This window comes from the organism of the source record quoted next, unplaced genomic scaffold (assembly GCF_019419815.1).
Source record: "Pyrus x bretschneideri cultivar Hongxiangsu unplaced genomic scaffold, Pyrus_bretschneideri_v1 Contig47, whole genome shotgun sequence".
In the NCBI taxonomy this organism is placed as follows: Eukaryota; Viridiplantae; Streptophyta; class Magnoliopsida; order Rosales; family Rosaceae; genus Pyrus; species Pyrus x bretschneideri.
This window is the reverse complement of record NW_025999784.1, coordinates 637214-652396: the sequence shown is the minus strand read 5'-3', so window position 1 is coordinate 652396 and position 15183 is coordinate 637214. Positions and strand designations below refer to the sequence as shown.

Below are 15183 nucleotides of genomic sequence, written 5' to 3'. Positions count from 1 at the left end.
CTTCTCGGTCCCTTGCAAGTGGGAAGACCAACAAAAGGGCCCATGATGTCAACCTACTAACGCCCCAATAGACGTCAGCCCAAAGACTTAAATGAAAAGTCAAATTATGAAATGGTCCTTCCATTTTTGTTTCTTTTGGCAATTGAAGTGGAACATTCTTCCCAATTCATTTGAAAGTACTCTTAAAATAGTTGAAAGCACTTTGGTGAAAATATTTGTGGAATCAATCTTTAATAAAATGACACGTGAATTATGGAAAAACACCTTATTGCTTCATGCAAGAAGCACATACTGAGTGCTTCTTGCAAAATACACTTTTAAGTGTTTTTGGAACGCAAAAACCTTTTCTCTAAAAGCAGTTTTAGTTATTTTACAAATAGTTCCGGACAAGACCTAATTGGTTTCACATCTATTGCTCGATTTGTTTTCAACCTTTTTATACAACGATACGTGTGAAAATGGAGCTACGCTTCAAAATGACCTAGTAATAACTTGATACCAAACTCGTCCTTCATAAAGATACCTCTCACTTACCAAAACAGAGAAATACCATCAAATTGTGGTGTTTGTGGCCTCGTTTCTCGACTTCAGAATTGTATAAATCAAAGAAGAACCAAATGACACAAACAAGAGGTAAGAGTGCAAAAGGAGAAACGAGCGTGAAATCACTTGCTAAAGATCAAGATCACAAGTAAATAATATTGAATAGCAAATGCAATTTCCAAGATTAGACGATCACATACACAAACAATCCCACATTAACAAAGAAACTAACGTCCTTGCCAAATCAAGTAAAAGGCAAAACCGATCAAGATACCTTCGAACAACGTATACAAATTGATTGAAGAAAGGGTCTTTGAAGTTTGAACATACATATATATAGAGATCACATCTACAAAGTGGGAAAGGCTACGTTCCTTTCCCGTTCGCATGCATTATCAAACTTGCAATTATTAACTTATATTACATCAATGGTGGCCGCAACAATTACCAGTCAGTAGATAAGAACCTAGGCTTTTTGAGCGCTAATCACCACGCATCTTCGAGACTAGCACGGTGGAAACACATGACAGTACAGATAAATATGAAGAATGAAAAGAATTCAATCCACATTGCAGGTGTCTCAATCATATGAGCGTGCCTAAGAATGATGGGAATGGCTATGCTCCCAACAGTTGATGCCCCAGTCAGGAATTTAGCAGCATTTATCCACCTGCAATACAAAGAATACAAGAAACAAACAAATATGATAAGTCACTTAAGATTATCACCCAAAAATAAAGAGAAAAACAAGGAGGGTAGAGATTCTTCATAAGAGCAGTTCACCAGTGACACAAGTTCCATGGGCTATTGGTTATAGCTTACTCGGAGGGTAAACATCACTACTTACATAAATAATTACTTACTGCTGTGTTAAAAGGATTGTTAAGGTGGTGGCACCCCCCGGCGCCCCCCCGAGGGGGGCGGGGTGGTTTGGGGTTGGGTGCAGGTAAAGGAAGACCTAGGAAAACATGGATAGACTTTAAGAAAAAGACATAGAGTACTTGGAGCTAACGGGAGACTTGGCGCAAAACTAAGCGCAACGGCGTTCTAGGACTCATGCAGCCAACCCCACTTAATGAAATAAGCCTTTGTTGTTGTGGTGGTGGTGTGTTAAAAGGATTGATCTTTTTAAATTGGCCCTCCCTTTCAGCAATATTTCAATGTGTACTTTTATGCTTTGTTCTACTCTATCTATAAACCCGATTTCAAGAATGAACTATATTTCCCTCAGATTTCTAGAATGAGCTATCCTTGCCCTTATCTTCATGAATCATCCACACATGGCAATGAGCGAAAAAAACCTGGTTCGATCTAGTTGTGAGTTCCACCACACAGGCAGACAAATAAATTGGTCCACGACACACTAGTGTCATGGCACACCAGTATCATGGCATTATAAAAATACTATGCACTATCTATAAGCTAAACAATGTTATAAGTACAGGGTATATTAGATATGAGGGTTACATTAAGGAAGAAACTTTTATTACGTAAGATCTCAAAAAGACTCACCCATCACTTTCCCTCGTAAGCAAAAACTGAGTAGAACCGCCACCAAAGAATAAGCAAGGCATGGGTACCACGACGTACATCAGAGCTACAAAAATAATCAAAATTCACATCACTTGATACTCAAAGAAACATAACTACCAAGTAGAATAAACAACTTACATTACTTATATTACTCTCACCAGATAACATCGGCCACCAATTGTTGTACAATGCACAAGCCTGCCACACATTAAAGGAAATAATCATAATAACATACAGTAAATGAGTAAGCATATAAGTCTATAAGACACTTGAGATCCAATTGGCAGTTAAGTTCAAAACCTTTCCCTCCCTTAATCTGGTGACATATCACCAAGCATTATTGTCAGTAGAGCAAGCGATACAATAGCCCTTTTCAGAAGGAAAGGCAACTTCAACAACACTGTGCCACTAGGGTTCTATAACTTTGTCATGGTAACAAGCTACATGGCCATCTATATCAAAAAAAGAAGAGAAAAAAAATCTAATCCACACAAGAATTATTGATTGCTGTAATAAAACTTCAATGCACAAATGGCCTCTTACTACTTTGACATCATTAAACAAACCGAGGAACAAATCTACAAAATCCTTCCAACTCCAATGTGAGCAGGTAACAAGGAGAATACTCATCAATCTGCTTCTTGTTCCTAACTTTCTTCCAGGGAATTATCCCAGATTCTAGCTTAACTTTTCTCGAAAGAGGGTTACTAAAAAATGTGAACAGCGATATGCCAACTGCTTAATGACCCACATTAGAAGAGAAGTTGAGCTAAGAAAAAGCACACCGCTTCTGAATTCAAAAAGTAGGATCATTCATGAAGATAAAAGCGTGTGTGTGTGAGCATGGGCCTTATTCTTGATGCAAACAGCATATTTTTAAGGAAGAGTATGCATGACATAATAGAATACTAGGTTATAACTGCAATTGGACAGACACATATACCTGTAGGCCTTGGAGTACAAGGCAAACACCTCTCAAAATAATTTAGAGCATTTAACAACCACAAGCTCACAACCAGTCAAGCCATTAAAATATAAATAAAAGAAAAATACCAGGATTTGTAACAAGATGCTTGCTGAAAACATAAATGCAAGTCCTGCAAGCCTGTACACCAAGAAATTTACTTCAGAAATGTGTTTACTAGCTTCATTAACATAGATAAATTCACATAACTAGATTCCTACTTACACTGCAAAGAACACGAACCATCAGCAATACGGGGAGGAACAATGCCAAAACAGAAAAGTGTTAGGACTCAATCCCATCAAAGCATGACTGAAAACTGAACCAAAAACACAATTGCATGACATATATACTCGAAGGACATCACGCTCGTAGCATATGAGAAGTCGAGCAACGCACTGCTTCAAATTTTGTGAACTAAATCCCCTAATTTTCATATGGTGATCATGATCGAAATCCAAGCTCCCCATTTACGCTTCCACATTAATAAGTTAAAGCTAAATTCTAATCGATACTAGTAACCACTTCTGATAGGATATCAAATATTCAAGTGAGAAAAATTCTGAGAATTGGAAGAATCTTAACAATCATAAAACTTCTAATGAAAAAGAGAGGAACTCAAATTTTGGTGTTTTCGGATCATAAAAGTGATCAAATATATGAAACCCTAATTAATTCGAGCACAATTCCAGAATGCTCAGCTCCAGCCCACTCGCTTACAGTTCTCCAAATTTTAGGGGGAAATGGATTGGACCAAAAAACAGAAATAAAGAAGTAAAATTTCAGCAGTTATTCAACGAAATTGTGCATAATTTTCGTCGTCCAGCCAAAAACAAAATTATTGTAAATAATCGAGGAAAACAAATTAACAGAGTGGGCTAAGAACTGTACCCTCAATGGTCATCGCCATCGAAGAGAAGAGGGGTTAGTGACGGAAGAAGCTTCGTGTTCGTGAATCGCGACCAAAGAAGCAAAACGATGAGCTCGAAAATTTGCAGAGTTGAAGGCTCGGTCTTCAATTGGTCTTCGGTTTCAGGCCCAAAATTACAATAAAAGTTAAATAACTGGAATCTTTGTACCTTTTGCCGGGTAAAGTTTGACGGCAGTAAGATACTTTGACAATGTAGATAGCACAAGGGGATGGATAGTTATTCAAATGCCAAACGTAAATATCTAAAGATTAAAATTACAGGAAACTAATGAAAATTACTTAAAAATTTTGAGTTTTAATAATAAAGACAAAATAAAGGGTAAAATGAATAGTATCAAAATTGACTTTTTAATATAAAAATGTGATTTTTCGTTAAAGTGAACATTACCGCGGGTTTTTTTTTAAAATTCCTAAAATTACTTCTTAATTAAAAATATATTGTTTGATTAAATATTACAAGGCTTAAAACAAAATGTCTTATAAATATCATTTATTTTATTTACAACTTGGTTAATAACTTTAATATCAATGGATGATATGAATTGTGAAATTTTGCCATTTGTTTTTTGTTTTATTTCTTCCTAGGATCTCACTTTTGAATAGTTTTCACTTTTATTTCAATTTTTTTTTTCAATCGTTCATCTCATTACAAATCTTTCAATTCTTTACTCAATTTTTTAAATTTTAACACATAAAGAGCATGTGACATCATTCTAGTTTATATATAGTTTAAGAAGTGCATTTTAATTCAAAATACTTCAAGCATCATTTTGTTGCATACATCTAGAACATTCATTGAGGATCAACAATATCATCCAGTGATTGGCTATGGTGTCCATTAATTTCCTGATTGGGTTACTGCACTCAAGTGTTCCTACATATAAATGTTACTACTGTCATGTATTGCAATTGCACTTATATATCTCCATAAAAATTTATTATAATTGTAAACTCTTAACACTTTTATATCATAATACATACTACATATTTTAACACATTAAATAATTTGTCAACAATATTAAATTTTGATAAATAATAATCAAAGGTCACACACGAGAGTTACACTTATAAATTACTATTGCATATAATGCAATACCATTCAATTTTGTTTCCTAAATACCATTCAGTTTATTTTTTTATAACTATTTTGGGGGATTTGAGTCTTGTAATTATTACTTTTTTTAAGTGTTGAACATAGTATATATATGCAAAGTATGTATGAGATGATAAATTCAATAATAGGTGTTAGTAGTCTTTGTTTTGATCAAAGTACAACTTTATGATGATTTTGTCTTTATAAGCTCAAGTGATTATTTGGGACGGTTGTATTTTAAGTTGAATCTATAAACCTCAAAACTTACAAAAAATTAATACAAAGTTTGTGCTCATATGTTGTCTATTTGACATCAATGAAGGTTTATAAGTTATTAAACTAAAAATTGTTTACCAATCCCAAGCTGACCCAAAGTCCAAGTGAATACTGCTTATTGCCTTGAGTTTTCTTTTAAATACCCGATGAATTAATAATCTCAATTAATTAATATTTTTGGGAAATGTAATTAGCATTCCCAAAATCTCATTATGCACTCTTCATAAGTGTATTTTTATTTCTAATTATAGAAAGTTTGAATTGCAAAACAATATTTTTGGAGTGCCAATAACAATTCCAATATTTTTTATCAGTCCTGATTTGGAAATAACATTTAAAATTAACAATTCATAAAATTATAAGATAATACATTATAAAAATTCATATAAATCTTACATAATATATAAATTAATAATTTTGACACACCCCGACCGAAATCAGGGCATGCTGGCCGTCACGTGGAAGTGACGTAGCCAAGTGCACAGTGCGGAAGCTAAAGGAAGTAATAAAAAAAAAGTACGAATAATTTAAAAACTAGCATACATAATGTGATAAGATAAGTGCTAGCGTAAGTGAGACTGAATTCAGAGCATAAAGACTACAGCAGTCCAAAGAAAATGATACGACAATAGTACACCCGAAGGTGACCCTACACTGGTGAATGTCTGTCAGAAATGCCGTGACGCCCTCTGGGAAAACCACCGAACCCGCTACTACTAGAACCTGGAGGGGCGCAAAACAAAAGCGTGAGTGGGCAAAAATAAAGCTTTTCAAAATCATTTAGCAAAGTAAGTTCTAACCCCTCGCCGTAAAACCTGTATATCTCCCAGAAAATAAACATATATACGTATGTATAAATATGCCAATCATGCTCAAGAATATGCCAATCATGCTCAAAGGTATGCCATGTCAAAGCCTCATAATGATATGCAAGTGCTCAGGTATAAATCACATCAATATCATAACATCTGACAGCCGGAGTCCCCTAAGTGACCTGTATGGCTGAATGAATCTAGAGCTCAAATCTCAATCTCAATCACTAAACCTGCCCACGAGTCGGAACCACATATAGTGGTCTGTACGACAGGCATGGGTGTAATACATATAAACGCTCTAGTGCTACGATCACGTGAAGGTTGTGCGAATAATCGCGGGTCACCTACGAGTCGGAACCACCTATAGTGGTCTGTACGACAGGACTGTGCACCTAACTTGGATCCAAGCTGAGCGTATGGTGCGGGAGGTGAACAACACGTGAAGGACTGTGCCCTACTCTGGGCGGGAGCACTAACACCGGGGGTGCAGGTTATGAGCTCTCTAAGCACCTCAAATCACTATTTAATGCAAATGTTAAACAACGCTTACCTGGCACTTACCTATGCCTCCACAGCACCAACATATATATATATGACATTGAATGAATATATAAATCAACGGATATGCCACTAATCATGCATATCAACCAATAATATAAAGGAAATGGCATAACTAATAAACATTTCTATAAAGTTCTGGGAATTATAAGTATATAGGTATATACGGAAAACAAAAGCCCACTCACTGGTATGTGGAAGGGTCGTAGCCCCCCTGCCTCGCGTGAGCACGCTCGTCCTCGGGATACGTGTCACCTATATGCGAAAATACTATAAAAACGTTAATTTTAAAGCACATAACCTTCCGTTCAAAATAACTTCTCATACATTGCTCAAAATGGACAATTGAATATACCAACGTGCTTTACACAACCTCAGGATCACAACCATATTTTTAGAAAAAATTTTCCCCGCCGCACGCGCCACCACGCGCCGGCCAAGGCACGGCCACACGCACCGGCCACGCGCAGGCACGTGTGGTGCACACGGACGGCGTCAACTGACGCCGTTAGGAATATTCCGTCAAAACTGACAGATTTCGTTAACGGCGTCAGGAATATTCCGTCAGAATCCTGACGGAATATTCCGTCACCTTCTCCGGCGAGACTCCGGCGCGGTCGCCAACACCGTCGCCGGAAAACCTGTAACTTGGGTTTTCTCGCTCATTTTTCCACCATTTTTCACGTTTCTTGCACCAAATTAAACCTTAGAACGAGTAGAACACGTCCAAACAAGTTTTAAGGCCTAAAAACTTCTAAATCATACCTGTCACTAACCTCCAAAACCGGCCAAGTTTGAACAGGGCAATCCCGACGTCCAAAATCGTCCAACGAAGCACTCCGAGGCTCCTTGGGACCTCACTAAGACATCTATGTGCTTCAAAAGTCCAAAAACATGCTAAAATAAGTTTGCATGAATAGTGCTCAAATCGGAGTTCGTGAAATCAACGTGAAAACGACTGGTTTCTCACCTGAAAATGATATGATCGTGCTCCCCTCGACCTCACGATCACGACTGTGCCCTTGGTTTCCTCGATCTGTGGTGATTTAGTGTAGTTGTGTGTGCGTCCGTACAAGTTTGAAGGAAGAAGAAGAAAGATAGAGAACTCGGGAGAGAGAGAGAGAGAGACAGGGAAAGAGACTGAGAGAGGGACAGGAACAATGAGAGTGTGTGTGGGTGGCCCAGCACCTGCCAACACCACACCAAGTAACCAAAAACATAACAAAACAAACTAGGGGTAAAAGGGTCATTTCACCTATGCGTTTCGATAGTTTCGGGACAGGATGTCACAAATTTCCTATTACTATGGCTTTTTTTTATTTAGATAGCGTGTTTGCTTGATTAAATGATAGTGCATTCAACAATGAACAATCTATTTTTGGAAGAAAAAAAATAAGTGGATTCATAAATTTTACTAAGTTAAACAGATACATGAAATTGCAAGTTCGTAAAACGAAAAATTAAATACAATGTACAATGTTAAGAAAATACAGATACCATGATAAATTAAGGGAATTGTTATTAGCACTTCAAAAATCTCATTCTACACTCCAAATTTTTTATAATAAGAAAGAAAAATACACTAGTGAGGAGTGTAGAATGAGATTTTTGGAATGTCAATAACACTTTCCTAAATTAATCATAAATTAATAATTGTTAATAAATTATTAATTTATCTACTATTTAATATTCACTAAATTAATTTTTCTTGTCTCAATGCTATTAATTTATAGAGGTTCAATTGTATGTCATACGCAGTACTATGGTCTAGTGATATTCTTCTTCACTGATAAGTGAGAGGTCTTAGGTTCGATTCTCGCCAAAGGCGAATTTGAACGACATTATTGTTAACCAATTGTGAGACTTAACCTACTTCCCTCACCTTTTAGTGTAGATAATATCATTTGTTAAAAAAAAAATGTATGTCATACAATATAAGAAAATATATTTTTGTTCCTACAACACTCATCTCATAATGACATGATGATGTATATACCCCAATAACACGACAAATAGTAGTCATGACACTTGCATTTGGGATTCATCTCCCAGTCAACTCCCTAATCCCTTTTCTCTTAATTTCCATTAATATTCTAATTAAACCTTCAAGAGCTGCAACTTGTTCAAAAAGCCAATACCAATCCAATTCAACTCCACAGCAGACCAACGCACTTGATTAATCTGAGCCGTCGTTCCATACCACATCTCCGGCTCCATATCGCCGCCACTCTCCGACTGAAATCCAGGCCTCACCACATCCCAAATCATAGCCCTTGAATCATCACTCACTGAACAAATCTGGTGTCCCTTACCTTGAGACCATGAAATTGCATTCACACTGGCATCATGTTTTTTGAGCTCCATTAGAGGTGAAGTGGGAAATCTGATGTCCAATATTACCACTTTGTTGCTGTCCATTCCAACTGTGGCAATGAATCTTTGGTCATGCTTGTTCCATTCTACCCTCAACAAAGATCTGTCTTGAGTAGGGTTTTCATAAACTATGGTAGACCTGTTGAAAAATTTGTGATCTATATTAATGTTTAAAAAATAATTAATACAACTAAGTTTAATGCAAATATAAATTAAGAAAATAGGCTTGGGTCACAAGACACATGAAGCACAAGTACGTTACCAAATTAATGCTAGAGGATTGTATGATGGCTAGCTAGTAATTATGGATGATTGCATGGTTACGCTTTTGAAGTGTCAATAGTAGCTCTGATAAGTAGTTGCGTTAAAAAAAGAAATTAAAAAGTGAAGTAATCCATACCTCTCTTTGTTTCTCAAATCAAACACCCTAACAGTGCCATCACCAGAAGCTGAAGCAAACACATTGAAGCCACCCCAAGAGATGTCATACACTTCTTTATCATGAGCCACCAGTTGAGTATCCACAACTTCCCTCTCAATGTCCCAAATTGTGCAGGTAGTGTCCACACTAGACATAGCCACACGCCTAGTGTCACACTCTGCCCAATCAAAAGACGTTATAGCCGAATTAAACTCACTACTCATGTTGCTATTCAGCAAAGACTTGAGCTCAATCCTATCATCATGGATCTCCCACAACCTTAAGTAGTCGCCGGACGTGGCAATTAGGTCAGGATTCGTGGTGTCCTCAGAGGGGAAGAACATGAGGTTGGTTGGTGCGTAAGGGTGGTCGAAAATGAGGCGGTTATCGGTGGTGAAATCGGATGTGTCTTGGTTGAACTGGACTAATTCAACCTTGTTGCTGTAGTCCTCAATGAAGCTGCCTATGGCTAGGCGTGAAGGCTTGTCATGGCGGACTGACCATGCTAAGGAGTAGATTGGCCATTGGCTTATGTAGGTGTGGACACCTGCTTTTTTCTCTGCTGGTCTTTGCATGCTTGGAATTGAAATTTGTTTTTTATTCTCTATAGCTGCATGGGAAGTAAATGTAAATTTTAGAGGGTCAATTAAAGTCGAATATTGAACAACCTTTTAATTTATTTGAAGCCTCAATGCATTTTAAAGTTTTGGATTATTGTCACGCTCTTGCTTGACAAAGCCAAGAAAGCTGCCAATTTGCCTATGTCTAGTTTTACTTCTAAATGATCCAACTTTAACCTACTATAGTACAAGTAGACTAAATTAATATTCTCAATGCTACTTTCTGTTAAAGTGTTATTATGCTCACCCTATAGTCTTATTTCTTCACACACTTTATATTTTCACCCACATAAAAAGTTAAAAAAATCAAACACTCTCTTTCCCATCCACTTATATTCCTAAAATATCCTTAACAACTTCAAGTTCTAACTAAAATAAATATAAAGAATGATTGAATCTTGGAATTTAGGAAAATGGAATAGCAACGTCCCCGCCCAACCCAGCTGAAAGCAACCACAACTAGACACCACCTATGACGGAGGCATCTCCTTTTCTCTGTTGCTGAAAGGGTTACCTTCCTTTCTTTTTCTTCTCCTTTCTCTGTTCCTCTTTGTCTCCTTCTTTCTCCCCTACTAGATTTGAATTTAAGATTCATACTCATATTTATTCCCGAATTTAAATTTAGAATTAAGGATTGAAAAGTAGAGAGAAAAGAAGAGAGAGAATTTGGGGTGGACGGAAGAGATAGAAAATGGAGGAGAACGAAAGAGTTAGAAAGGAGTGAGGGATAAAGAGACAAAATGGGAGGTATTATTCGTTTCTCATTTTAAGTTTTTTAATATTTTTTCTTTGACTACAAAGAATATATAAAATGATTAAATTTTAACAGTGATTTTGAAGTTATTTTATATAATGTTAAATTTAGTATTAAAATTTTTATTAAAAATCGGGTGAAAAAAATATTTAATCTAATTTTTTTTTGATAAACATCAAAACTTTTATTTTGATAGGCGTCAAACTTAATATTTAATCTAATTTTTCCCTAGCTAAGATAAATCTTAAAAATTTTTTATCGAGAACCAAAGAGTTAATACTACTTACTAAAGTTTGACATGATGCGGGGCGTATGGACTTCTAAAGAGTTCTTCCTTTGCTACAATAATTTTTTATTTGTTATACCGTAATGTATTTAATACTCTACATATTACATCTAACTATATATATATATGCTCGCTCATGAGTGAGTCTGAATTTATGTTGAATAACTAATATTACTTGTAGATACATGAACTAGTCATAAATAAATAAATTCACATACATATTGGTATACATAAACTAGCAAAAAAAAATGAACTGTTGCTAAGTCTTATGTCTAGTATAACCAGGGGGTGGGCTTCTCTCCCTAAAACAAAAATGGAAGGGTAGGCATAAATCAACATATTCTCTCTACCTAATCAACAAGTTGAGTATAAAAATCTCTAAATCCTAAATTATATATTAAGCTAATTTGCTGGGTTCAACGAACCTTTCTTTTCTGGGTAGCTTAATGTATTTACTGGATGAACTAATTAATCATTAACTACAACACTTAGCAACAATATTGTACCAAAACATGCGGAGTCGTATAATTACTCTTTGACTCCAAATGAAATCCCCTACGTACCATGCATGAGAATTAATTCTTCCTCTTCATAATATTTTTGGTGGAGAGAGAGAGAGAGAGAGAGAGAGAGAGACTTACATTGCTCGATCGAGACAAGTTTCAGTGGCAGTTATGGGGAGCTGCTTAATGTCCAAGCAAGATATGTACATAAGAGAGGAAGTTAGGGAGACGGGGAATAGAGCTGTATGGGGTTTTTATATATATTTACAAATATGGGAAACAGTTCCTTAAGTCGTGGGAGATAGACAGATAGCATGCAGTAAACAAAACAGAAGAAGGGAAGGTAAGAGCGTGAAGGTAAAGCTAATAGTCAATCAATCTGCACGACTACTTAAGCATAGAATTAAGGTTGGTTTTCATTTACTCTTTCTAATTAACCTTTTTATATAGCATTTGTATAATATATATATATATATATATGTATGTGTGTGTGTACTGCTACAACTACTTAATTCTGACTCTTTCAATCACGTTTGTCATATCTGTTCTATATTCATTTAAAACTTGTTACTGTTTAGCTCTTTATCTAACGATATAATATCATTTTATTGCTCAAAACATTGACATAATCTAAAATGTATATTGTCTTTTTCACCTTCTAAATATCATCTCTAGAAAACTTTATTCAATATGACAACCATTTCGTCATTCATATAAATCAAACAAGTTTGTGGTTGGTACCATAATTGTTCATTTGTTTGAGACATATGTAAGACTAAACATTCTCCCAGTTAAAATTAATTTTTTTAGAAATTATCATTAGATGATGAAAAAGAGAATGAGCAATTTGAACTATGATATTTATATGGTAAAATGATGATATCACGTCTTCATATAAGAAGTAATAACTGTTTATATGTGATCCTTTAAAATTTAGCTTGTAATAATAAAAGACTATGGTTGCTTTACCCTCATTGCCTATTAATACAATAAATTTCACTTTTGTTAGGTGCATAGAACGACGATAGTCATATGCTGCAGGAAAAGGTCATATAAAAATTTTGAAGAACACTTTTAGGTTGCCCTAATTGTTTTTATATGCTTAGATTTTTTTGAGAGCCACGTTGTTTGAAGCTAGTGTTTTGTGTTTCACTAAGGGTTGTTTTTTGGGAATTTTAATGAAAAACTCTCGGTATTGTTTATTTTAACGAAAAATCACATTTTTACACTAAAAAAGTCAATCATGGTACTATTCTTTTTACCTTTTATTTTGTCTTTATTGTTAAAACTCAAAATTATAATTGTTTCTTCTCACAATACAGCATAAACAGTTTTTTTTTTTTTTTTTAAAGTAGAACAATACTAAACTGGCTAGTCCTTAATTGTGCCAAAATCCCAACCCAGGTAACGCCAGCAGCCACCCACCAAAGTCAACGGCAACTCTTCTTCTTGTCCTCACTGCCAACACCACTTCTCATATCTTCTCTCTCACTTCTTTTCTTCCATTTCTTCATCCATGCTTTCTTCAACCTTCCGTTCCATATCAGAGGCTCTGGCAGGTAAGAATATTCATTCTTAATTCGTTTTATTACGGAAAACAAGGAAAGTGCGAAAGTAACAGCCTTCTTGTTTGAATTATAGGAAGGGCGGAGCATAATTAAGAATGGGAAATGAATCAAATGATAGTGAAACCATCTATTTATACCAAATTTTATAGATCATTAGATACGATTGTTGATGATTAGATTATTATTTTAAGTATTTATTAACGTGTTTATTTCTTATCGATGACGCATTACATGGATTAAAAAATGAGAAATTTTATTTAAATTCATATAACATCTTTATACACCAAACTTAAATTTTAAATATGAAATGTCAATATTATCCTATTGCATAATTACTACTAAGTACAAGATACAATTAACAATAAAAATAGGATTTATCAATAAAACTACATCTAATAAGCAAACCCTAATAGAAAATGACACCACACAGTACAAATCATGTTATTAAAAAATTGATCAGCAATACAATTTTTATGTTTATGTTCATGCTTCTTTCTCTTTCACCAAAATTGACAATACCTAAATGAACAATAAGTTTTCTCACCAAATAGAGTTGTTCTTAACTAGATTTTCTATCTTCCTTCGAAGTGCTTGTCATGTATTTTTGTTACTTATGAGTTTTTTTATTTCAAACAAGTACAATTTGTTTAACTTAGTGTATCAATTCCACTAAGGTACATATCATTCAATCTTTCATAGTTTTAGTCCGAATTGCATTTAATTTTTATGATTTCAAAACCTTTCACAGCATAATGGAAGAAGAACAATCTTTGCAGCTTACTTCTCCAAAACTCATGATTCAAGACCAGAATGCTAGAAATGCTGCTTCTTTCCTACCTCTTATTATTTTGTTTCATGCTACTGCAAATTACTTCATGCCATCAAATGTCAACTATACGTTTTCCCATAAATAAATTATTTGATTGCCTGCAGTTATTTCTTAATGGAAAGTGCAAATACACACACACACACACTTGGCGCAAAGCAACCTGGAATTTATCGAGAGCAATGCTGTAGAGGATGATGGAAACTCTATCAAAAACAACTGTTGCAAGGAGGTAACGTCTGAGGAGAGTAGGGATCCCAAACTGAAAATGGGATCCCAAATTCCAAACCGATTTTTTTCAGGACAAAGTTTCAGAAATCAAAACCGATCCGAAATTTCGATATTCCTAAATTTCGGGATTCACGAAATTTTTTCGGAATTTCGGTATGGTTCGGGATTCATCGACCTCCCACCTTCCTTGCCAGCCTACACGGCCCACACCTCATCCCAGATTTGTCGATCTCCCCACCCTATCTCCATCCCCCTCATTCTTGGGCTTGACTTTGTTGCCTTCAAGAGTTGGAGGGCTTTGAGAAGTGCATCGAACAAAATCGGCTATCGATCTTCATCGATGTGGGTGTGGCTGCTTTTGAAGATCGAGAAAACATTTAGAGGTCTTGGGCTTGCTTCTGCATTTGAGGGAGTCAGTGAGGGGAAAGAGAGAAGGTGGTTGTCTGTGCCTCTGTGGGAGTGCTAATGTCATCAAGAAATAAAAAATAAAGAAATGAATGGTTAGTGAAATCTGTGAAGATGGCAGACAAAGAAAGAATAAACAATGGAAAAGGTGGTCAAGAAAGATGGTTATTGGCCAGAGGAACGGCTTGGCTGATTAAATTATATATATATATATATATATATATCGGTTTGGGATTGGTATCAGGATTTTTTCGGTTTGGATTCGGGATTTTTTCGATATGGTTCAGGATTTTTGGGATTTGTTTCCAACCCTAGAGGAGAGAATGCTTTGTTTTTTGGTTTTTTATTTTCAAATGGGTGTAAAGATAAATTACATATTGAATTGGGTTTGTGAGGGTAGTTTAGGTAATAAATTTAGATTTAAAGAGATATTAATAGTTTAATTAAAAATAACATAGTTGCAAAGAGTAAGCTGGATGTGGA

General features: G+C 35.4%; 2 protein-coding genes across 5 annotated transcripts; both read right to left on the bottom strand.

Annotated features, from left to right (window-relative positions):
* Positions 1 to 814: 814 nt before the first annotated feature.
* Positions 815 to 4119, bottom strand: LOC103961675 (vacuolar protein sorting-associated protein 55 homolog). Of its 4 annotated transcripts, none has more exons than XM_048568176.1 (6): positions 4001 to 4119; positions 3932 to 3947; positions 3130 to 3181; positions 2235 to 2274; positions 2056 to 2140; positions 815 to 1213 (listed from the first exon to the last, which is right to left on the bottom strand). In XM_048568176.1, the coding sequence occupies exons 3-6, from the start codon at positions 3160 to 3162 to the stop codon at positions 1030 to 1032; spliced, it is 342 nt and encodes a 113-aa protein (XP_048424133.1). In that variant the 5' UTR covers positions 3163 to 3181; positions 3932 to 3947; positions 4001 to 4119; the 3' UTR covers positions 815 to 1029. The 4 variants fall into 4 exon arrangements, with proteins under 4 accessions (XP_048424133.1, XP_048424134.1, XP_009372527.2 ...); XM_048568177.1 differs by adding an exon at positions 3266 to 3359 and having other exon boundaries at positions 3932 to 4070; XM_009374252.3 differs by having other exon boundaries at positions 3932 to 4071.
* Positions 4120 to 8638: 4519 nt separating this feature from the next.
* Positions 8639 to 11913, bottom strand: LOC103961674 (WD repeat-containing protein LWD2-like). Its single transcript, XM_048568085.1, has 3 exons — positions 11809 to 11913; positions 9487 to 10117; positions 8639 to 9225 (listed from the first exon to the last, which is right to left on the bottom strand). The coding sequence occupies exons 2-3, from the start codon at positions 10080 to 10082 to the stop codon at positions 8811 to 8813; spliced, it is 1011 nt and encodes a 336-aa protein (XP_048424042.1). The 5' UTR covers positions 10083 to 10117; positions 11809 to 11913; the 3' UTR covers positions 8639 to 8810.
* Between the last annotated feature and the right edge of the window lie 3270 nt (positions 11914 to 15183).